Below are 21,584 nucleotides of genomic sequence, written 5' to 3'. Positions count from 1 at the left end.
GAGACAGACTCGGAGCCCAACAGGACTTCGGGGACTGGGGCAGCCACCAGGGCAGGAACCCCTTTACCCTGTCTCAGTATCTTTGGACATCCCTTTATTCTTAGCATCCCTTTCCCCGACCCGATACTCGAAGCAAAAATGTGATACTGGTATCAAAAGTCACAGCAAGGTTCATGCCCCAGAACCCTGAAATTAGAAATAGGTGACAAGGGACCTTAACTAATCTACAGGAAGGGCAGCCTTTCTCTAATCGTATATTTTTAAGAGGATTTCTTTCCTACAATTTCTTTCCAGACAGCTCTGGGAGGAGCTTAGTCACTGCACTTGTCCCCTTCCCTGTAAAATGGTACAGTGATGTTCGTGCTGTAGGGATGTCGGTGGGGGGTAACGTGTGTGTGAGACACAGCATCTGGCTTGGAAAAGGTTCTTGGGAGATCCTGGTACCCTCTCCTGCCACTCTTCCTTCGTGTAGTCTGCCCATTGCCCAGGGCCGTTCTCGTGTTCCGCCTGCTACCACCTTGTCTGGGATCCCCCGCTCTGCCTCCTAGCAGGGCCCAGCCCAACTCCTCCAGTGGTTCCAGAAGGCAAGCAATGCACCGCCCGCCCTTCCCAGGAAGAGGTGGCAATGCAGGGCAAGAGGGGGCTCCTCCAGGTTGAGGAAGAAGAGCTGAGGCACCACAGGCCCGAGTGCCGATAAGACACACAGCAGTAGGAAGAGGGCCCACACAGGACACTCGCCCTCTTCCTCCTGCTGGAAGTGCTGACTCTCGGGCCTCTCTCAATGCCCCAGTGCCACCCACGGGCTCTCTGGTCTTGAGGATTGTGGCCCTTCTCTCTCCTCATCTGAGACTCCAGGGCTCTGCACAAAACAGCTTCTGAGCCCAGGAACTGGTTCCTTCAGTTTCGGTCGGCGCCACCTTCTCAGATCTTCTGCCCCAGCCAAACACAGAAGGAAAACTCACTGGATCTCATGCCCTAGGGGGCAGGCGATGTGACCGCTGGGACACCTAGAAGCCACCTGGCCTGGCCTCCCTTGGGGCCTCTGCCTTTCCTGCTTTCTCTCCCATGGGCTGACCAGAGGCCACTCCTGACCCTGCTCTATACAACTGCTTTAGCGCCTACATTTGCTTACTACCCCCTTGCCCAGTGCTTCCCACCTCCCATAATGACACTAATGGACAAGGGAGAACAGTAGCTTTCCAGAAGCAGGAGAGCCGCCCCCAGCTTCCGCCCGGCCAACCGGCCTGACCTATTATTGCTGCTACTGCTGCTGCTGGGAATCCTGGTGCATGCCGGGATTTCAGCCCGTTCATTCCTCATGCATTTTAGTTTTGCTTGGGACTTGGAAATGTTGCTTTCTGGTCCATGCTGTGCAGCCTCTGGGATGAAGGTAAGAACCTCGTGGCAAGAGAGAGATGCCTGAGGCCTTGAGATTTTCAGGCTACGCATTGCACAAACCCAGCTCTTACCTAGAAGCGTCTACTAGCCACGAGCCAAGGAATCCAGAAGAACCTGCTTTGGCCTTCTCATCAGAGGACCGACTTTAAGGTCTAGTCTGCTCTTATGAGAGAAGAAGAACTAAGTCCTGGAACATATTTAGGATGCTGCTCACGTGGAGACCACCGCTAGGCACGTCGAGTCCTGAAAGTTATATGAACACAGGAGCACATACCAGGCAGCGCTATGTATCATGATGCCCCCATGAACAGTGGGAGCCATTTATTGCAGACTTTTATGCTCTCCTGGGAAGAGGAGCGTCACAATAACTTCTGTCATGTTCCCAGGGGAAGTAGCCCGGGGCGGGTGGGGGCAGGAACAGCAGGAGCCTTTGGAGTACGAATTCGAAGAGAGTACAAGAGACACTCTAGGTACTTGGCTTCTCAGAAAGATGCAAAAAGACCAGGTTAGAAGATTGAGTTCTCACCTTAGCAAATGGAGGAAAATTTGATGTAAAGGCCAGTGACTTCGCAATTCAAGCCTCGCAAAGAAGCTGAACCAGTAGGGATATCTTGGAACAGGACAGAAGGAAAGAGCCTGCCTGAGAAGAAGAGGCAGACAGGGACCTGGCCATGTCCCAGGCTGGTGAGCAGCCATTTACTAAGTGCCTCTCAGGCTTCAAACGCTGGTCTCCCACCAGCCAGGATGGAGCCCCACTAGAAGCTGTGACTCTCTGAGATGTCCACGTTCAGGGGCTTTAAGCTGGAAGGTGATGGATTACAGGGGGAAGGAAATGTTGGGCCGGCTTTCCGTCCCTCCCCCAGAGAGAACAATGCCGGCTTTATCTTCGCATGATGCTCTAGGATCTTATTTACTGTAGACAAAAACAGTGTCTGCAGCCCCCAAATTTTAATGAGTCTCATGCAGATAGTCCTGTACTCTACAGAGCACGTGTTCATTCTAGTGCTGCACAGCCGTGCCCCCTTTCCTTGGTGCATAAGTACTGAAGAAGCAAGGAAAAGACGGAGCTGCGCGAACTTGACTTCCAGCGTCCTTGCTCACCGCCGTGTTTAGAGCCAGCGCAGACCCCTCGGCTTCTTGAGTCACAAGAGAAGGCGTCTTGGAAGAACTCTGTGCTCCCTCTCACGCTAGGCATCTGGCTTCGGCAGCGCCCGAGTCTGTCACCCACCAGGAAACCGGGCTCCAATGCTCGGCCTTGCCAACCAAGAATCGCATCCAAGAAAAGCCGTGTTGGATCTTTGGCTCGGCACTCCAAGATGGTGGCGGTAACAGCAGCAGCAGCAGCAGCAGCAGCAACCGTCCTTAGGAAATCCAGCCACCCCTCCCAGGCCTCTGGAGAGCCGCAGGGCCAGCCGCCCACAAAGAGGCCGCAGAGCTTGCGAAGCTGGCGTTGCCGGCAGGAGTCCTAACGGTGGCCCTTGGTTTCTTGCAGACCTTGATGAGTGCCTCTCAAGCCCTTGTCTGAATGGAGCCACCTGCGTGGATGCCATCGACTCTTTCACATGCTTATGCCTTCCCAGCTACCGAGGGGACCTGTGTGAGATCGGTACGGCCGTCTCGGCTTCAGCTAATGTTACTAACCGCCGCACTCCCTCCTCCTCCCTCACCCCTCCCTTCTAACCACAGGCTCTAGGCCCTGGCTGGCGCCCCCCGCCCCCCACATCCAGACAGCCATTTCAGGGGCCACAACTGAGAAGTCCACCCCACTCACTCCTATTCCATCTCTTGCTGTTGCCCATGAAAACCCACCTCTCTGGGGCATTGGCTGATCTGACCACAGGAGAGACACGCAGGCCGGGCCAGCCTGCACTTTGGAAGGTGGGGCGCTGGGGGACCTTTAAAACACTAACCTTCTCCAGGGTTTGCAGACCCGCTGATGCCACCAACCAGGTCGGTGCATGCGTCAAACTAAGAGGACAGAGCCGATCCCCTGCATTTGTCTTGAATGAGGCTGTGGGTGGGAGTAATTGGTTCTCGCTCTGGATGACAGCCACGGATCTTCCCCGCATGGTCACCGGAATGTGTCTGCCTGTTGGATTGCCCTTGAGACCTTGGCGGCCCCTCCATGGCCTTGGGAGCCACCGCGCCACACTGGCCAGCTGCCTTCCTCTTCTTCTCTGGCAAGAGCTATGGTTTGTCTGCCTGAGAGCTCTCATGCCACCAGCATGCTGAGGTCATGCATGAGCAGGGACCGCTGCATGTCACCTTCTCCGCATCACCGCCGTGACCGCTGCCATGTCTACGCTGCTCCGTCCACACTTCCTTTCTCCCTCCCTCGTGCGAGGCAAAAGGCTAGCCGGAGAGAGCAGAGCCTCCTTGTCAGGGGCAGCAGCTAAGTTCCGCCCCCTCTGCTTCTACACCGGGGCCAGGCTCTGCCGAGGGGCGCCGTGTGCCAGAACGTTCCCAGGGCCAGGCCCAGCCCTCGACTCTCTCACCGTTGGTGCTTCATAGTCTCCCCTGTCCTCCTGGATCTCAGGGCCATCCCAGCTCAGAAAGGGGAAGATGGGGCTTATGATCGCTAGTAGCAGTGGCCCGTGTCGAACCGGAAGCGTGAGGGATCCTAAAACCATTTTCAATAAACTCTCAGGTTGGACATCCCAGAAGCTTCCAGAAAGCAGCTGAAACTCCCGGAAAGTCTTCCTTTGGTCCTAAGCAGTGTGGGAGGTAGTTTTGGATTGCATGTGTCTTGGAGGCACTAGTGGAGGAACTTAAGACTTGTGGAAGCAAAGGCCTGAATCCTTCTCCTCTCCTGCAGCCTCCCGCCCTCCGCCTTCTCCCTAAGACCCCAAGAAATTGGTGCATGAAGTCTTGGCTGAGGTTGGAGTGGAGTGTCATAAGGATTTTCTCCCCAGCATGCCAAAATATTTGTCATAGGGGAGAAGGATCGGCAAGGTCCACACAGACAATGGTTTAGGGCTCCGTACTAGGAGAGGAAGTGCCTGCTGGTGGAGGCAGGCCCCCCACTGGGCTCTGCACCCGATGGGGCAGAGAGATGGTGCTGGAGCCACCCAGCTTGGCCCCGGGCCTGGACGCCCTGCTAAGCAGGGCCGCATCCCTTCTCCCGATCCAATCCTTCTCCCGGTCCACCACCCCTTGGGGACCTCGTGCCCTGGCTGTGGCCCTCTCGCTTCTTCCGGCCTTCCTGGGATTCCATCGCTGTTTCCCAGAGCCTCCATCCTGCTTGGTCTGGCCCCTCCCAGAGCACCTGTGCCCTCCGGCTCTGCTTGCCCAGCTCAGCCCTGAAGCACTGAGGTGGCCCGAGAATGGACCCCACGATCAGCCCTGGGATGATGTCTCCTAGTGCCACACCATCTCTGAGGCCCCTCAGCCTTCTTTCCAGACCTTTGCCAGGCAGCCAGGGACCAGCAGCATCCTCCTTAGCCCTCTTGCCATCCTGCCTCTTCCTTCTGGGGCTGCCAGACTCCCCCTCTCTCTGCTCTCTGCCCAAGTGTGTCTCTTTCAGACCTGCCAGCCTAAACCTCCTTTCCCTCAGGTACTTGTCCTTTCTTCCTGGAACTGCCAGATTATCAGTGGCCCCCAGTCAGGGAGGCTTCCATACAGCCCAAGGGGTTCATGGCCCTGGGCGCAGCCCCAGGGCCCTGGGGGCACACCTCATGTGGGTCTTGGAACCTCCTCTGTCAGTGCTGTGCCGGCAAGTAGTTAACCACTGGCTTTTGAAGAGGAAGGGGGAGCCCTCGTTCATAGGCATAATACTCCCCCCAGGGCCAATTTGAAGCTATCGTTATGATGTCAGTGAAGGCAGAGAAGTCAAGGAAGACACACTCATAGAGGCTTTGCCAAGCCTGAAAGAGCCAGTTCCAGCACCCCCTGCCTCTGCCTGTCCCCTAGCCTGCTCCGAGAGTTCCAAGCCAGCCCCTTCCCCTGCACTCAGAACCTATTGCTGTTATAGGTTTGTGAGGAGAGAGCCTCTTCTCCTGTCCTCGTCTGCCACCAAGAAATAAAATAAAAAGCCAGGGACCTTGGGATGGAGACCCCAGGTTGTCTGTTTCGCCCTCCAAAAGGCAGGCACAGTGTACTCAGCAAGAGGCAGCTCTGATGGGTGGACTTGGAGCTTGGCATCTCTGGACCCAGAGCAGACATTTCTTCTGCTCCTCTGTCCCCACCCCAGGTTCCATTTCGTGCCCTCGGCACTGCCTGCCACTGCTGCCTCCACACCCTTCCCTGCAGCTCCCTCGCTCTTTGGAGCCCCTCAGAGCCTCTGAACCATGTCTTGCCTTAAACCTCAACACCTCCTATCTCCTGCCTCTTGTTACCTGGCCTGAGGAACTCTGCCAGCCCTGCAGAGCAGTCATCAGCAGGGAAAGGCTCTGGCGGGCCAACATCAGGGGAAGAAAGTAGCCCTGGCATTTCCCAGAGGGTGGGGACATGTGCCTGGAGGCTCTGCAGGGCAAGGTCAGGCCTTCTTCTTGGCTTCCAACTTGAGCTTCATCCAGATGGGTCTCCTCCCTCCTTTGAGGGTGTGACGTTGAAGGCAGGGTGAATGAGGAGTCCGTGCCATAAGACCGACAGCCACCGCCATCCTGAGTCGGCCGTGGCCCCTCCCTTCAAGCCCCTGACCTGTGTTGCAGACCAGGAGCTGTGTGAGGAGGGCTGGACCAAGTTCCAGGGCCACTGTTACCGCCACTTCCCCGACCGTGAGAACTGGGTGGATGCCGAGAGCCGGTGTCGGGAGCAGCAGTCACACCTGAGCAGCATCGTCACTCCCGAGGAGCAGGAGTTCGTCAACAGTGAGTGTGTCCGGGACCTGAGAGGAGAGTGGCCACGTGGGCCAAGGGCCTCACTTGCCAGAAGCCAGCAGACTTAGGCCCAGTGGAGCTGCAGGGATGGGGAACAGTGGGCGGGGGGGCGGGGGGGGGGCGCTTCTGCAGCGTGAGTTGCCTGAGATAAGAGGAGAGAGGTCTTTGGGGCCAATGGCTCTGGCTGCATCCAGGACAGCCAAGTGTCTGTCATAGTTAGCCCCTGACTAACCTGCGGCCGTCGCCAGCTTGGGGAGGTAGGCCAAAGTGCACTCCAAACACACATGTGCTGAGATCCTTGTCAGGACCTCGGAAGTAGATGGCATGCTCCTCCGAGCCCACCCACCTCCTGCCCCTTCATCTCCCTGGCCTCTCCAAGCTCAAGTTTCTCAGACACCCTCAGGGTATCCAGCGCCATGCCCTACAACCATGTCCTCTCTCCAGACAATGCTCAAGACTACCAGTGGATTGGCCTCAATGACAGGACCATCGAAGGGGACTTCCGCTGGTCAGACGGACACTCCTTGGTGAGTCCTGCTGGGGGCCTCGGGCAAAGTTGGTGGCTCAGAGGAGGGGGATTAAGACACACACACACACACACACACACACACACACTCTCTACCACCACCACCACCACCGCCCCCTCCACCAGAGAAAGAGATGCATCAAACCACATGCAAACATTCCCTGAGCAGCTGCTGGACTGGGCACTCTGGGGGCAGGGATGGTGTCTTATTGACCCTCTCTGCCTTTGGACACCAGCCCTGGGCTGGACACGTTGAATGAATGACAGCATGAAGGAGGTGAATGAGGAGAGCAATGAATGAATGAAGGCAAACCCCCATGGGGACATATGGAAGCTTTAGACGGGTTCCCTGCCCAAAGAGAACCCAGGTCTACTCAAGGACAGAGAAAGACAGACAGAAAACACTACAGATGCCAAAGGAACAGGACACGGAGTAAATGCTGCCTGTCAGCGAAGGGCCTCAGGGAAGGCTTCCTGGAAGAGGTGAATGTGAACAGGGTCACAGGGGAGGGGAGCATTTACACTAGAGAAAAGGGGGCTCTGTTTGTTCCGGAGCCAGGCTAGAGGGAAAAGCCCGGAGAGACAGAGTAGCCTTGGGAGCCATGTCTCGGCCACCCAGTCCTATCCAAGCAAGGCAGTCTGTGTCCCCAGCCCCTGCTGGCCCATGAGGAAGAGGGGAATGATGTCAAATCATTAACAGGGACTGTGACCCCTTTGAGGTTAGAGCTCCTGAGGACCACAGCTAGGTGGTGTGACCAGGTCTTTGAAGAGCCCATGGGTTCCGTGGCACCCGGGGCTCTTCACAATCCTGACCAGACTCCTAACAACCTTTGCACAAATGCCCGACGAGACAGGAGATGGGGAAGGGGCTTGACAGGGGGAGCGAGTGGGGATCAGGCCGAGCCACGAGGCTCCTGCCCCTCTCCTCACCCCTTCCCCATCCCCACCCACAGCAATTTGAGAACTGGAGGCCCAACCAGCCTGACAACTTCTTTGCCACCGGAGAAGACTGCGTGGTGATGATCTGGCACGAGAAGGGCGAGTGGAATGACGTTCCTTGCAATTACCAGCTGCCTTTCACATGTAAAAAGGGCACAGGTAAGCTGGGCCTGGGAGGGGTCCAGGTGGAAGGAATCGAGACTTGAGGGTCCCGCTGTGTGACAAGACAAGGGCAAGTCGCCTTGTCTCCTGGCTGCTGAGGTCACCTCACCTCCACCGAGCAGACTGGAGCTGACCCGGGGGACCTCTCCCGGAACCAGCATCCCAGGGCCAGTGGCAAGGGCAAGTCCACTCCTAGGGACTATTTAGGGCCCACTTTCCCCCTGCACCCGGACATTTTCATACATAACAGTCCGCCTGGCTCTCGCCCATTTTCTCTCTCTTTCTCCTTCCCTTGTGTTTTCTCATCCCCTTAAGATCTTCTTTTATTCCCTTTCTGCTGCTCTAAATCGAAGAACCCAGATGTTAGAACCAGTGGTTTCCAGGTTCTGAGCGCGGTGTGGAAACGCCCCTTGGCCCGCAGTCGGGGCTCATGGCTGGGCGTCTGGGCTCGTCACAGCCAGAGGGGAGCACGCTAGCTCATCACAGGCATGGGTCATTATGAGCGACCCCCCTGAGAGCCCTCTCTGAAGAGTGTTTGCCCCTCAGTGGCCTGCGGAGACCCCCCCGTGGTGGAGCACGCCAGGACCTTCGGGCAGAAGAAGAACCGGTACGAGATCAATTCCCTGGTGCGGTACCAGTGCACTGAGGGCTTCGTCCAGCGCCACGTGCCCACTATCCGGTGCCAGCCCAGCGGGCACTGGGAGGAGCCTCGGATCACCTGCACGGACCGTGAGCATCTTCCCTCCCACCCCGCTCCAGGCACAGCGTAGTGTCGTGTCGTGGCCTCCCTACATGCCTTCCCCTCTCTCCCCGCCCCCCCCCCGGAGCACCAATGCTGGGCCTTTCCCAGGGATCCCAAACCCCCACCCGCACAGCCATCCAGGGCCAGGGGAGGTCCCAGATCACTGCCCTCGGCCCCCAGAGAGGGCTCACTTTCACTGAGTAGATGAAAGAGAAAGCAGGTGACCCACCTTCCTTTTCGATACCAGCCTGAAGCCCCTCAACCCAAGTTGGTGCTGAGAATTGAAACCTCGGGCCGCCTTCATAGAGCAGTGGTTTCTGCCAGGGGAGGGAGCTGGGGTGGAGACCGGGCAGGATGGGGAGAGGCTAGGCTGTCCCCGCTCTCTCTCGGCCCAGGGTTCACCGAGATCGTTCCCTCTGCCTTCCGCCCAGCCACCACCTACAGGCGCAGGCTACAGAAGCGGAGCTCGCGGCCCCCGCGGAGAAGCCGCCCCAGCACGGCCCACTGAGCGGGGCTCCAGAACACGCCCAGGATGCTGAGCCCAGGAGCCTCGCCAGGCCGACTTCCCACACGGATGGTGTCCTCTCCTTATCGCTTTCTGTCATATAAGGAATTCCATTAAAGAAGGAAAAAAAAAATGAAATCCCACATTGTGTATGCACCCACCTACCCCCACATCGCCAAAACTGCATCCGATTTCCTCCCCGAATGCCAGAGCAGAGCAAACGTGTTGTGTGACCCGTGGACTGAGTTTAGAGACTTTTCTTCATCCCCCCGTTGTGCCTTTTCCAGGGACCAGTGCAGGGACAGGGGGAGCAGGGGAAGGGTTAAGTTAAATAAAGAAGATTATTTTTTGTTTCCTGACTTTATCCAAGAGCAGTGCAATCGCTGGTTCTTTCACCTCCAGGGAGAGCTAGGGAGGAGGGAGGTGGGAGGAGGGGCAGAAGGAGCTGGAAGGGGCAGAGGCCCAGGGCGTGAACTCAGCACCACAGCCGAATGTAGGGGAGGAGGAGCCGGAAGGGCTGCACCATCTGTGTGGGGAGAAGCCTGGGGGAGAGGGGACAGGTTCCTGCGGCCCAGGGTGAGCGGGCAGGAGAGAGTCATCGAGGGGTCTTCCAGCATCCTCTTACCTGGGTCTGCCACCCTAGCAGGTGTCATCTCTCTCGGCAGGGCTGGGTGGGGGGCACTTCCCTCCCAGTGGGAGTACCGCCCCACCCCTCCCCCCCACCCCCACCCCCCGGGACCGTGCAGGCACCAGGGTTCCGTACACCTATTTATATTTTTGAAAATGAAGATTATGATAATTATAATAATAAAGACATTGGAAGAGATCTATTTCTTTTCCCTTTTTTTTTTTTTCTTTTTTAATTTTAAAGAGAAGGCAGCTGTGGTCCAGGGTCTACTGAAGGGGCTCTTAGGGAAGGGTGGCTGTGGGGACATGTGTGTTGGCCAAAGAACCCCAAACTGGTATGGATCCTATCTGTTCAGAAAGCCTGGGACAGTCACAGGCTGTTAATTGTGCTTTAATTTCACAAAGGGCTTGACGGAGTAAGCGTGTGTATGTAAGTGAGAGAGAGAGAAAGAGAGAGAGAGAGAGAGAGAGAGAGAGAGAGAGAGGGTTCTGTGTGTGAATCTGCATGTTGTTGACACAAAGAACAACTCAAGTGAGACATTTGGTCACTTTGCACTGCTTGGCCCTTTGATGTCGCACTGTTGGCTCCCACAGAGGAGCCAGCTGGTGGGACACGATGCAGAACAGGACAGAGCTGGGACGGAGGAGGCGTCGTAGCACCATTTATTAGCCAAAGAAAGCACAGATTCCTGAGGGCTACTCCCCAAATCGGGGGAAATGAGAACAAAGTACAGACTCTGAACTGAGAGTGAAGGGAGGAGAGGGGACTTCCTCCCTCCCCTGGGATCTCACACAAAAGCCTCAGCTCCTCAGCCTTGTCCATAGGGACCAGGAGCTTTGCAGAGAGGTCAGAGGGGGCGGGGGCTGCAAAGCCCAAAGCCCAGCTCAGAGTCTCCTGGATGCCCTCTCCCGCCCAGGCTGAGGCAGAGGGAGAGCTGCGGCCATCATGTCCTAACCCCTGCATCGCTGCTCCCTCTGGGCGTCAGCCTCACCTGGGACAGAGAGTGGGGCTGGACTCGGTGATGTGGGGGAGTCCACATGAGCCCATGAACCTGTCCCAGAGGAGAGGGGTGGGAGGATTCCTGGTTTGGGGAGCCTTGGGGTGTCCACCTGAGCAAAGGGAGGATTTGAGATCTGTTTGGATTAACGAAAATAGCAATTAAAAAGGATTTAATTTGAGAAGTATAAAACAATACAAAAATTGCCCCAACCTACAAGAGAAAATGACCCACTCAATAAATACAGCCCGTGAGGGGAGGGGCTGGGCGGGGACGGAGCTGGCGCTGGGCTCTAGCGTGGACGGTAGCAGTAGACACCATACTTGCGGCTCTGAGGGTCTGGGAAGCCAAAACTTCGGACACCAGGCTCCAGGGGCCCACAACTGGGATGTGGGTTAACGACAGGGTATCGGGCGCTGCCATCTGCCAGCCAGCCAGCATCACAGCGATCCAGGCCATGGAACTTCCAGGCAGCAAAGAGCTGGCCCACCTTGGCGATCTGGGCACCATCTTCCTGGCAGGCTTCCTTTGCCTCTGCCAATGTCAGCTTCTCAGGATGCTCCAGGTAGTACACCTGCCCTGTGGGAGAGTAGGACGTGAGGGCTGAGCAGAGGAGGGGACAGCTAGAAAGGATGGCAAGGGCTGCAGCAACGTTAGCCCATCCAGATGTCACCAGCGAACTCCTAAAGACCTGTCAACTATCTGAGCCCAGGAAGCCACCATGCTGGGGGCATCTGCAGTAGACATGTTCTAGGGATTACCTCTCTGAGGGCTCCATCCCCTCCTGTCATGTCTGTACTTCCCTCCACCCTTCCCTAATTGCACCCTAGGTGGGCACCCCACCTCAGCTAGACCAACCAGAGTCTCTTGCCCACTCAATCATTCACTGAGTACCTACGATGTGCCATGAGCTTTTCGAGATGCTTGGAGAATGGCACAGAACCGATTTCTGTTTGTGCTTGTCTATCTTCCCATGAAATGAGTCACTTGTGAAGATGGACTGTGTTTTACTTATTGGTGAAGCCCAGGGCCTAGTTCAGGCCTCAGCAGGTCGTAGGCACTCAGGAAATGTTTGATGGATGAGTAAACCAATGCTTGGCTCAAGCAGCAGAATCAAAGCCCTCTAACTCGGCTGCACATGGCTTCATCATCTGCAGTGCTCCAGGGAGAGGTGCCCCAGGGCGGGCAGGGGGCCCCTGAAGCTCCCCAGGCATTGCCCGCCCACCGCAGCCCATGCTCAGCCACCCCACTCACCCTTGAGGGCAGCGGCGAAGCAGAACACGTCATAGCGGTGCAGGCGGCGGTGGCGTGAGCCGTAGCTGCGCACGCCGGGGGCCAGGCCCAGGCCGCCACAGGGCTGTCGGGCCCGCGTGATGGGGTACTGTACCGTGGCATCCTCCAGCCAGCCCGCGTTGCACCAGTCCAGGCCCTCCTCCCAGGCCCGGAACAGCTGCTCGAAAGAGGCCACCACCGCGTCCTGCTCCTTGCAGGCCTGCTGGGCCTCGTGGAAGTTAAGCTGGTAGCGCCCCTGTGGGGGCTGGTAGGGAAAGACCACGCCTGGGGAAGAAAGAAAGAGGGTTCGGAGGGTGGGCAGGGGCCCAGCTGCCTGGAGACCTCAGTCCCCGTCCCCACCTCCAGAGGGACAGATGCTCCCCAACACACACACACACACCACACATACACACACCACATACACACACACACGGGTCCCCCAGAGAAGCTCAGCCAGCCTGTCATCTCCTGTCCATTGTCCAAGTCCAAGGCAGAGCCCACGTTACATTTCGCTTCTAGAACGAGGCTGGCACTCAGCAAACAACTATTAGTTGTTAAGGTAGTGAATCAATCAGCCAACTAATGTCCTCAATGATAGAATAATACCTAATTCCCAGGCTTGTTGCAAGAATGCCAGGGTTATAGTCTCAATGTGCTCCCCAAATTCATAGTTTTAAATCCTAACCACCACCCCCCCAAGGTGATGGCATCAGGAGGCAGGGCCTCTGGGGGTGCTCAGATCATGAAGGTGGAGCCCTTGTGAATGGGATTCACACTCCTCAGAGAGACCTCAGAGAGCGCCCTGGCCCCTTCTACGACATGAGGACACAGCCAGAGACGCCTGCGACCTGGCAGAGGGATGCCCTCATCTGACCATGCTGGCATCCTGGTCTCAGGCTTCCAGGCCCCGGAGTTGTGAGGAATAAATTTCTGTGGTTTACAAGCCACTCAGGGTACGGAACCATCCAGATGAGGGCTCAGCAATGCGCCGGTCCCCAGCATTCCCGATCACTCACACTTCGCTGCCTCATTCATCTCTACTGCCTGTCAACCCTGCTTAACTCTCGGTTCTGTCTCTGTGTGACCAGTTCCCACTTTCCTCTCTCAGACTGGGGTGTGAGCAAGAGGGAATAGAGGGGAGCGGATTCTGGAGCCTGACTGCCTGGGGTCAAATACCTGTTTGACATTTAGGAGCTATGTGCTGACTGCCTGGGGTCAAATACCTGTTTGACATTTAGGAGCTATGTGAGGTCGAGTAAGTTACTTGACCTCTCTATGCCTTGTTTTCCTCATCTGTAAAACGAGGGTGATAATAGTAGCTTCCTTATAGAGTTGTTTTGAGGAGTAAATGTTTATCTGCCTAAGGCACACAGGTCTGGCTGCTTTCATGGAGCCCCGCCCCTCGGCCCCCAAGCCCCGCCCCTCAGGGTCTCACCCCGCAGCTCCAGCTCCACCAGGCCGCTCCCGTCCTCCAGCCCATCAATGACCTCACAGCGGTAGCGCCCATGGTCCTCCAGTCGCAGGTCCTGGATCTCCAGCGACACTTCGCGCGCCTCGTCCTGCCGCAGGCGCACGCGGCCTTGGTAGTCTCCGAAGGCGCAGTGCCTCAGCCCGAAGGCCACTAACACGTCCCACTCCAGGGTCCCATTCTCTGACAGCTTCCACCACTTGATGCGCACGCGCCTCGGGGAGACCAAGGCCGGTTCGTAGTGGTACCGGCAGGGCAGGGTCACGTTGGCCCCTCGGTGGGAGAACAGGGTCTCTTCAGGCGTCTCTACCACCAGCTTCACTCTGTCCAAGAGACCTAGGGGGAGCGGTGGGTGCAGATGAGGACCTGCTACAGCTCATCACCCCTGCAAAGGCCACCTCAGCCCTCAACCCAGCTCCTGCCAGCCTCAGGCAATAGAGATTTTAAGAACAGCCACAATGCTGGACCCCTCCTGGCAGCCACATGCTCTGCATTGATTGTATCCTTTTCCATGAAGAGGTGACTCTATTCCCCATCACGCTTGAATCTGTGCTGGCCTTGCTACTTCCTGTAATCAAATGAACGTGGCAGAAGTGACTGCTCCATCGTGCCTATCTGGAGCCTAGGCCCGAGGAGGCCTTGCTGCTCCCACACCAGACTAGCCTCCTGCAGGATGAGCAAGTGCATGATGCAGACTAGCTGTTCCATCCGAGGCCATCCCAGGCCATCCGGCCCCCAGCTCACCTGCCCACCGACTGCAGGCACACGAACAATCCGGCCCAGAATGTTCCACCCACAAAATCATGAGCAAAGTAAATGGATATTGTCTTAAGCCACTAAGTTGGTTATGATTCAGAAATTTCCTTGACTCTCATTAAAGCAATGCTTGTACAACAAAATAAATTCTGAGGAAAAGGGGCATGGTAAACTAAAATAATGGCTCCCCAGAATATCCAGGTCCCAGTTCCTCAATGTTGCTTTATATGGCAAGATGAACTTTGCAGATGTGATTAAATTAAGGATCTTGAGAAGTGGGGTGTGGTGAGACTGGATTTCTCCAATGAGCCCTAACTGCGCTTGCAAGTATCTTTTTAAAGAAAGGCAGAGGGAGACTTGACTACAGAGGCCATGTGACGCAGAGACTAGAGTGACGTAGCTATAAGCCAAGGAATGCCAGCAGCCGCCAGAAGCTGCAAGAGGCAAGGAACAGGATTTTCTTCAAGAGCCTCCAAAAGAGGCTCATGTGATGACCAGGCTGAGCTGGGTGTTTGTTGGTCATCTTCTCTATCCTTCCATAAACAAATCTCCATGTGGCTTATCTGTGTGCCCTGGGCACCTGGCTCAACTCTGAGCCTCGTTTCCTCATCTATGAGATGGAGTCATTGATCGTACCTGCTTTCAAGGCTGTGAAGACAGCCGGCCTCGATTTAATATGGTCAGTGCCAACAGTGCACTGGTTAATCATTTTTATCCTCACCCTTGCCTGAGTCGGGGTTTTTGTGTGGATTATATGAGACAATGTACGTAAGGCACCTTGAAGCATGCCTGAAGCCTAGTAGGTGCACAATAAACACTAATTAAAAAGTCACCGGCCCAGAGTCATATACCTAGTAAGTAGCAAAATTAAGATTCAAACTCATGTCTGCCTAACCCCAAAGCCCTTTTCCATTGGGGAGACCAGGAGATGTCACCTTTTTAAGCTGGACCTTGACAAGTTGGCAGGACTTTGAGGAAGTACAAAAAGAATGAGTGATTGTCCTTAAGTGCCTTGGGCTCCATGTCTGAGAGGCCAGCAAACACAGAGTACCTGAACCATCTCTTCCACTCGTCTTAGAAACGAGGCTGGTCCACGGCAAGGGCTCAAATGGAAAAGGAGCTGCTGGCTCCACGCCCCATCCCCCATCCCAGCCTGGAACCTGCACATCACAGCAGGAGCCAGGGGAAGGTTTTAGCCACCCGGCAGAGCAAAGAGCCTGACCCAGGGTGTCGCCTACCTTTGCCATGGCTGTTGTTCAGGTTCTGGCCGTGGGAGCGGTTGGCGTAGTAGAAGCCATTGTAGAAAGGCAGTCCAGAGATGCAGGACAGGGACAGCAGCAGGCCCAGGAGCAGCAGGCACATGGCGTCACGCAGGGTGACAGCACTGGGGTGTCCTGTGCAAGGCGAGAAGAGGCGAAAAGCAAGCCAGTTAGGGGAGCCCCACCGAAGGGGGCCAGGGACCCCTGGGTTCCAGCACCCACTCATTCACTCACTGAACAGGTTACTGCGGAGCATCCAAGGGGTGCCAGGCACTGTTCTCAGAGCCTGCCCCTTATCAGCTGTGTGATTCTGGGCAGGTTTCTTCGTTTGTGAAATGGAGATCGTAAATGGCATATTTTTCACCAACATGGTCTTCTTTCCTATAGTGACAGAGTTCTAGATAGGTGTGCAACCCGTCGACTGAAGGCTGTGTTTCCAGCCTCTCTTCCAGTGAGGAGGGGCCAGGTGACTCAGTGCTGGCCAGGGGCAGTGAACAGAAATAACATGTGCCACATGCGTATCTTGCAGTTAAAACATTTAGGGGTATCCATTCTCTGGTATTGTTACCCCAACCTGCTGGCAACCAGACCAGTTCCCGTAGTGTCAAAGGTGGAAACCATGGTCTGAGAGCAGAGCTGCCACAAAACGATATTTGTATACCTGGGGGAAAAAATGTCTCATTTTGCAAAATCATGCATTAAAAAAAAAAAAAAGGGTCAGGGAAAAATAAGGTTGAGGCGGAGTACTCCGAACATGTGCACCTTTGTAACCAGAGCACTAACAAAAACAAGAACAATCCTAGTTTAAATATAAAAAACATAAAAATAATAATAAAAATAAAAAATAATAATAAAATAATAATAATAATAAATAATAATAAAAATAAAAAATAATAAAAATAAAAAAGTACCATTAATTCTGCACAGACACTGGCACTGGGCACCCAACTATAAGCCCTTTGCAGCCTTTACCATTGGGCAAGTGCTTCCTCCTTTAAGATGTAGGTCCTTGGGGGCATTGGAGTCTAACAGAAACTGGATTTACCAAAATTAAAAATTACCAAAATAGGGTGAAGCTATTTTCTTCCATCTTTTTTTTATCATTTATTTTTTAATTTTTTTTTTTTTTTTAAGACAGGGGAAATGCCTTTGCAACTTCTTCATCTGACTCCTACTTTTATCAGAAAACTATGTTAGGCTCTGTTAAGCAGTTAAACCAGCCATACAGGCATCCCACCCTCAGTAAATCTATTGCATCCTTGAATCGGGATGGCAGTAGTTGAGATATTGAAAGTTGGGAGAATGCAGGAGGAAGAGATGTTGCATTGTCCAACCTAGTTGGTTCCCGAATTTTGGACAGCAAGAGTTTGGATAGTGAGGGCCATCTCTTATACTAAAGAAAGGCACTTTCTCCAGGACTTCCATGTCAGCATTTATCTTAACAAATTCATACATTGCTAAAGCTTGCTCTTTAATTGTGAGAAGTCTTGTTACACTCACTCCAGTATATTAGGATGCTAGGAAAAATCACTACTGGACCAATGTGATTCTATGTTATACCAACATCGTTCTCCCATCATTCTTACCTATCGTGAAACAGGTTCAGAGACACACGCTGAGGCAAAACAGACTGTAGCCCCTTCTGGTGTCCTCCAGCAGGTCCCTCAATCGTCCTAAGAGCATCCACCCTGGTCAGCAAGGACAATTTTGTTCTCCTCATTTAATCCACAGGTGAACAGAGGCACAGAGACATGAAGTAACTGTGCAAAGGCCACACAGCCAGGAGGCAGTAGAGGCAGGACTCTGTTGAGCTCCTCTGAGCCAGCCCTATAACGATCTGTCAGATTTAAGGACTTCCTTCTGCTTATCAGTGCACTTTCATGGACGTCATTGCCAATGAACCTCACAGTATCAGGATCATCCCCATGGTGCAGAGGAAACTGAGGTTCAGAAATGCTAGGCTGCTTGGCCACCTGGATTCGTTCTGGCCCCACCCATTTCCTAACAGTCTGTCATTGGACAAGACACTGAGCCTCACTTTACTTATCTGTAAGATGAGGGTCACAACAATACCAATTTTTGTGAAGATTAAGGGATAGAAGGTCTGAAGAGCACTTAGAATAAAGCCTGATAGGGTGTGAGCACTCAAAAATATTAGCTATTATTACTATTGTGCACAGTTTACAAAGTGAAGTCTCATTATCTTGGGGGATCTCTCTCACTGTCTAGGCAAGAAAGCAGCCACCACTGCCTTACAGTTGGGGAAACTAAACCAAGGCTTTGTCTTCGTTTGGTAAATAGGTGGAAGTTTGAAAAAAATTCAGGTCTCTTGATGATCCAGCCTTTGTTTTTGCCAGCATCTCTTGTCTGGGGACCCCAGGACACACCAGAATAAGCTGAACCAGGGCTTAGAAAGAAGACAGAGACCCCAACAGAGTACAAGTCCCCCAGACACCAGCGGAGGGCAGCATTGCCCTACAGAACTCTACCTGCCCGCCTCCCCACGAGGAATTTGACTTCGGTGCCCTGTTTCCACAAGGCTTACAAGCGCCTTTGAAACCTGGGGACCCCAACAGTGGAAGCCGGAGGTGCTTCCTACCAGCCTCCCCAGCCCGTTGGCCAGCGCAGGGCCGCGGAAGAGGGGCCAAGGCGCCTCTCTATCACCAATGCCTGCTGCAGACAACAGAGGCACTCCCGATAGTGAGCGCTGGTCACCGCGGTCCAGCCGGGGTCGGTCGGTCACAGGCTGGTGACAGAGATGGATCCAAGGCTCGCGCTATTTCCTTCCTGGCCGACCACGAGCTCCAGATTCCTCTCCGAGTGACCTATCTCCCACCCATGACTCTACCACCCACCCTCCCCGCCCCTTCGGGTCTTGCTGTCTCCAGGACAGATGCCTCAGTGAACTGAGGCCTGAAACCGACGGGCATTCATCGGGTTTGACCTGGGACGGCAAGAGCAGGCAGCAGGGGCGGCGAGGACAGGCCGCCAGCCCACCTGATCCCCTCCTCGCGGGGTGTCTCCAGCCTTTCCCGGAGTTCCCGAGGCCGCAGAACGTCCGACAGATGCCCCGGGGCAGAGCCGGCGCGGCTGCAGGGCCCGGACCCGACGGCATGGGAAGGAGTCCGGCGGCCCCCGTGAGGACGCTGGGTGCGCGCCGCGGGCTCGGAGGCCACGGGTCTCGCCCCGGCTGTGCCTTCTCACGGCGCACACCCGGGTGCTGCTCAAGTCTGCCCGCACCCCGCGCGGCTCTCACCTCACCCGCACTCTGAGCGCCCCGCTCCGGGGTTCACAGCCCAGCTCCCGCCGGCCCACAGGAGACCCGAAGCCGGGAGGAGATAGCTGGCCCACAGGGGTCCCGGGAGCCCGGCCACCCTCAAGCCACGTACCGTCCCCCAGCGGCAACTCGACGGCTCGAGAGCGCTTGGGGTCGCGGGTTATCTGGGTCTGAGGAAACAGGCGGATTTGGGGACCTTGAATGGCCAGAAAGGAAGCCGCTGCGGACAAACCCCCGCGCTCCCGCCAGGCCTGCCCCTTAAAGGAACACACGCCCCTTTCCCTCCCAAGGGCAGGGCCCAAAGGAAGGAGGTGCTACAGGCTTGGGCACGCTCCAGGCTCCGCTGGGGACCACCCCCAAACCGCAAAGCTGCTCAAGCTGTGAAGGTAGCGTCCAGGAGCTGAGGCTGTCACATTTTGAGGAAGGTCAGTGGGGGATAGAGGAGCACTTTTAGAGGGCCCATTAGAACCGCTCTGGTTTACCAAAAGCAGTGGGACTAGGCAAGGGGAGCCCTCTGCAGGTGAGCTATGGCTGCATTCTACCTTCAGGAAAGGGAGGGGTGAGCTTTCCATATGCCGACCTTTCTCCCATGAAATCGCCAGCCACTCTTCAGTGTCCGGCGTATGGACGCTCCCCCTATTTGGTCTATCTTGAATGAGTGGCCCTGGAGTGAGGGGAGGCACAGGATGGGGTGCTGCCAGCAGCCAGCAGGAGCAATCAGGCATCTGACTGGTCCTCCAGCAGGGGTGGCCCCTTCTTTAGAATCCTGACATAGCCAGCACAGCCATCCGGCAGCCACCTCCCAGGACGCCTGTTTGGACAAGGTGTCTTCTTTCCAGTCCAGATCGACAGGGGTCCTGGGCCTGACAGTTTCCTCAGCAGAAAAGCCAAAGGCCACAGGGTCAGCGAGCCCAGAGCCTCTTCCAAAACATGACAGCTTGTATGTACACGTGCATGCATGCATGCCTGTGTGTGTGTGTGTGTGTGTGTGTGTGTTAACACAACCAGGAGCAAATCAAAGCGCAGAGCTGCAGTGACTAGAGGCTAACCTGCACCCAGAGCCAATGCCAGGTTTGATGGGCAAAAGGGAGCCAATGAAGCTTCCTCTGCAAGAAACAGACATCTGCCCACTATGTGTAGGATGGATTTGGAGGGTGATAAATAGGACACAAGTACCAATTAGAAAACTCTTGCAAGCTTCTGAGAAAGACAACCAGTGTCTGAGGTCTCCAATGGGCTAGACTTTGCACAGGTGCATGTGTACATTCCCTTCATTAGTCCCTAGGAAGCCACAGAGTTGGCCCTATTATTTCCATTTTACAGATGAGGGCACTGAGGCCAGGTTTAGGTAATTTGCCCAAGGTCACTCAGAGCCAGGATTTGAAACCAGGTTGTACATCTTGAGGCTCCTCGTCACTCTGCTATATTTAAATCAGGATCGGAAAGGAAGACTAGATTTCTGGGAGAGGGGGGTCAACTCGTCCTGGTGCTGATAGCCACAGGTGCAGGGAGAGGGATGGATGGCAGGGAAGGTGAGTTTTGTGACAGCAAATGGGTTTTATGTGCCAGCCAGGGAAGGACTGGACAGCAAGCGGATCTGAGCTGGTTCTCAGGACTGTGGTTAGGAATAAAAAGATAAATTTGTGGAGCTGATTTGTTAGTGGAGGAGACTGCCCAGTGAGAGGAGCCAAGGACATAAGGGGTCAGGAGGGAGGGGACCCAGTGCAGGGCCGCCTACCAAGACCAAAAAGATTAGCGGAAGAAGGGCCTGACAGATGGGTGGCTTAGGCAATTCCAGTTACCAAAGGTCTCCTGAGCCAAGTGGAGGGCTCTGACTACTGGCCGCTAGCCCAAATGGTCTGTCACCCAACGAGACAAGCACGTGGAAAATGTTTAATGCCATGAATAGGGGCAAATTGACAGATGGGAGTGAAGCTGTTTCCCCTTCTACAGATGGGACTCCTGGGTTCTAGCAAGGATGGAGCTACCGTTAGTTATTGGGGAGGCAGAGCCATCCCAGAGCAGAGATGCGGGAGAAAGGTGCTTCTCCCACCGTCTGTCTGCTAGACCCCAGGAGAAGCCAGAACAAGGGTGGGAGCCCTGTAGCCAGCAAGCATCCAGAAACTTCCCTAAGCCCAATCTGTGTGGCTCCATGGAGGAGAGCTCTGAAACAGGAAAGAGTGGGCTGAGGGACCCCCAGGGGGAGGGAGGCAGGGAGCCCCACAGTCCTTCTTTATTCGGAGACCACAGCCCGGGCCTTTTATTCTGTCCCTACCCAGCCAAGAATCCCTGGCAAGGGCAACTATCAGGAAGCAGCCACTTCCAGACCAGTTTCCAGAGTGAAGCTTCAACCAGGACACACCCTCCCTTCAGCAGCCCTGTGGCCAGATATTCAGTCCAGAGGTGCCCATGTGCATCAAAGCATGGCTCCCAACATTCCTTCTGGAAAATTCATCTTGTGTCCCAAGGCCTCAAATACAAGGGTGGTTTCATTAGTCCCTTTCCCAGCTAGTCAGTCCCTCCTATCTGCCAGCCGGGCCCCTTCCCCAGCCACCAGGGCACTGGCCTACACTGCCACCCCCCCCCACACACACACACACACTGGTTACTTCCTGATAGCTCCTGCCTGGCGGAGGGTCAAGGGGTACCCCTGGAGTTTCATCTGAGCCCTGGAGTGAATGTGCCAGTGGCCTCCCAGGCACCAGTGTGCTCACCCACTTGGCAGAGTCCCAGCCCCGCTGTGGGACCCCCCCCCCCCAGTAACCTCCTCCTTTCTCTCTGTTAAGCTCTCTGTAGTCAGGCAGGTGACACAAGAATGACAGGGCTCTGGAAGGGCTG

The 21,584-nt window shown here is 55.2% G+C and overlaps 2 protein-coding genes across 9 annotated transcripts in view; one reads left to right on the top strand and one right to left on the bottom strand.

The window, feature by feature from the left end:
- The window catches only part of ACAN (aggrecan), a 47,633-nt gene extending 38,039 nt beyond the window's left edge, over positions 1-9,594 (top strand). Inside the window, exons 13-18 of one of the 4 annotated variants that reach the window (XM_016151624.2) lie at positions 2,891-3,004; positions 6,048-6,206; positions 6,660-6,742; positions 7,695-7,839; positions 8,389-8,571; positions 9,016-9,594. In XM_016151624.2, the coding sequence (XP_016007110.2) occupies positions 2,891-3,004; positions 6,048-6,206; positions 6,660-6,742; positions 7,695-7,839; positions 8,389-8,571; positions 9,016-9,092 (761 nt within the window). In that variant the 3' untranslated portion in view covers positions 9,093-9,594. Of the gene's footprint in view, positions 1-2,890; positions 3,005-6,047; positions 6,207-6,659; positions 6,743-7,694; positions 7,840-8,388; positions 8,572-8,979 lie in introns of all 4 variants that reach the window. The other 3 variants (XM_016151623.2, XM_016151627.2, XM_036231965.1) reach the window with 3 other exon arrangements.
- A 1,275-nt stretch (positions 9,595-10,869) lies between these two features.
- On the bottom strand, positions 10,870-21,520 carry HAPLN3 (hyaluronan and proteoglycan link protein 3). Of its 5 annotated transcripts, XM_016151628.2 has the most exons (7): positions 18,859-21,520; positions 17,056-17,157; positions 15,704-15,850; positions 15,449-15,604; positions 13,422-13,790; positions 11,969-12,271; positions 10,870-11,293 (listed from the first exon to the last, which is right to left on the bottom strand). In XM_016151628.2, exons 3-7 carry the CDS (start codon positions 15,837-15,839, stop codon positions 11,007-11,009), a joined length of 1,251 nt encoding a protein of 416 aa, XP_016007114.2. In that variant the 5' UTR covers positions 15,840-15,850; positions 17,056-17,157; positions 18,859-21,520; the 3' UTR covers positions 10,870-11,006. The 5 variants fall into 5 exon arrangements, with proteins under 5 accessions (XP_016007114.2, XP_036087860.1, XP_036087859.1 ...); XM_036231967.1 differs by lacking the exon at positions 15,704-15,850; XM_036231966.1 differs by lacking the exon at positions 17,056-17,157.
- Positions 21,521-21,584: the final 64 nt, after the last annotated feature.

Source organism: Rousettus aegyptiacus, unplaced genomic scaffold (assembly GCF_014176215.1).
Source record: "Rousettus aegyptiacus isolate mRouAeg1 unplaced genomic scaffold, mRouAeg1.p scaffold_m13_p_14, whole genome shotgun sequence".
NCBI classification, from domain to species: domain Eukaryota; kingdom Metazoa; phylum Chordata; class Mammalia; order Chiroptera; family Pteropodidae; genus Rousettus; species Rousettus aegyptiacus.
The sequence above is the reverse complement of the archived record's forward strand: the minus strand, read 5'-3'. Positions and strand labels throughout refer to the sequence as shown.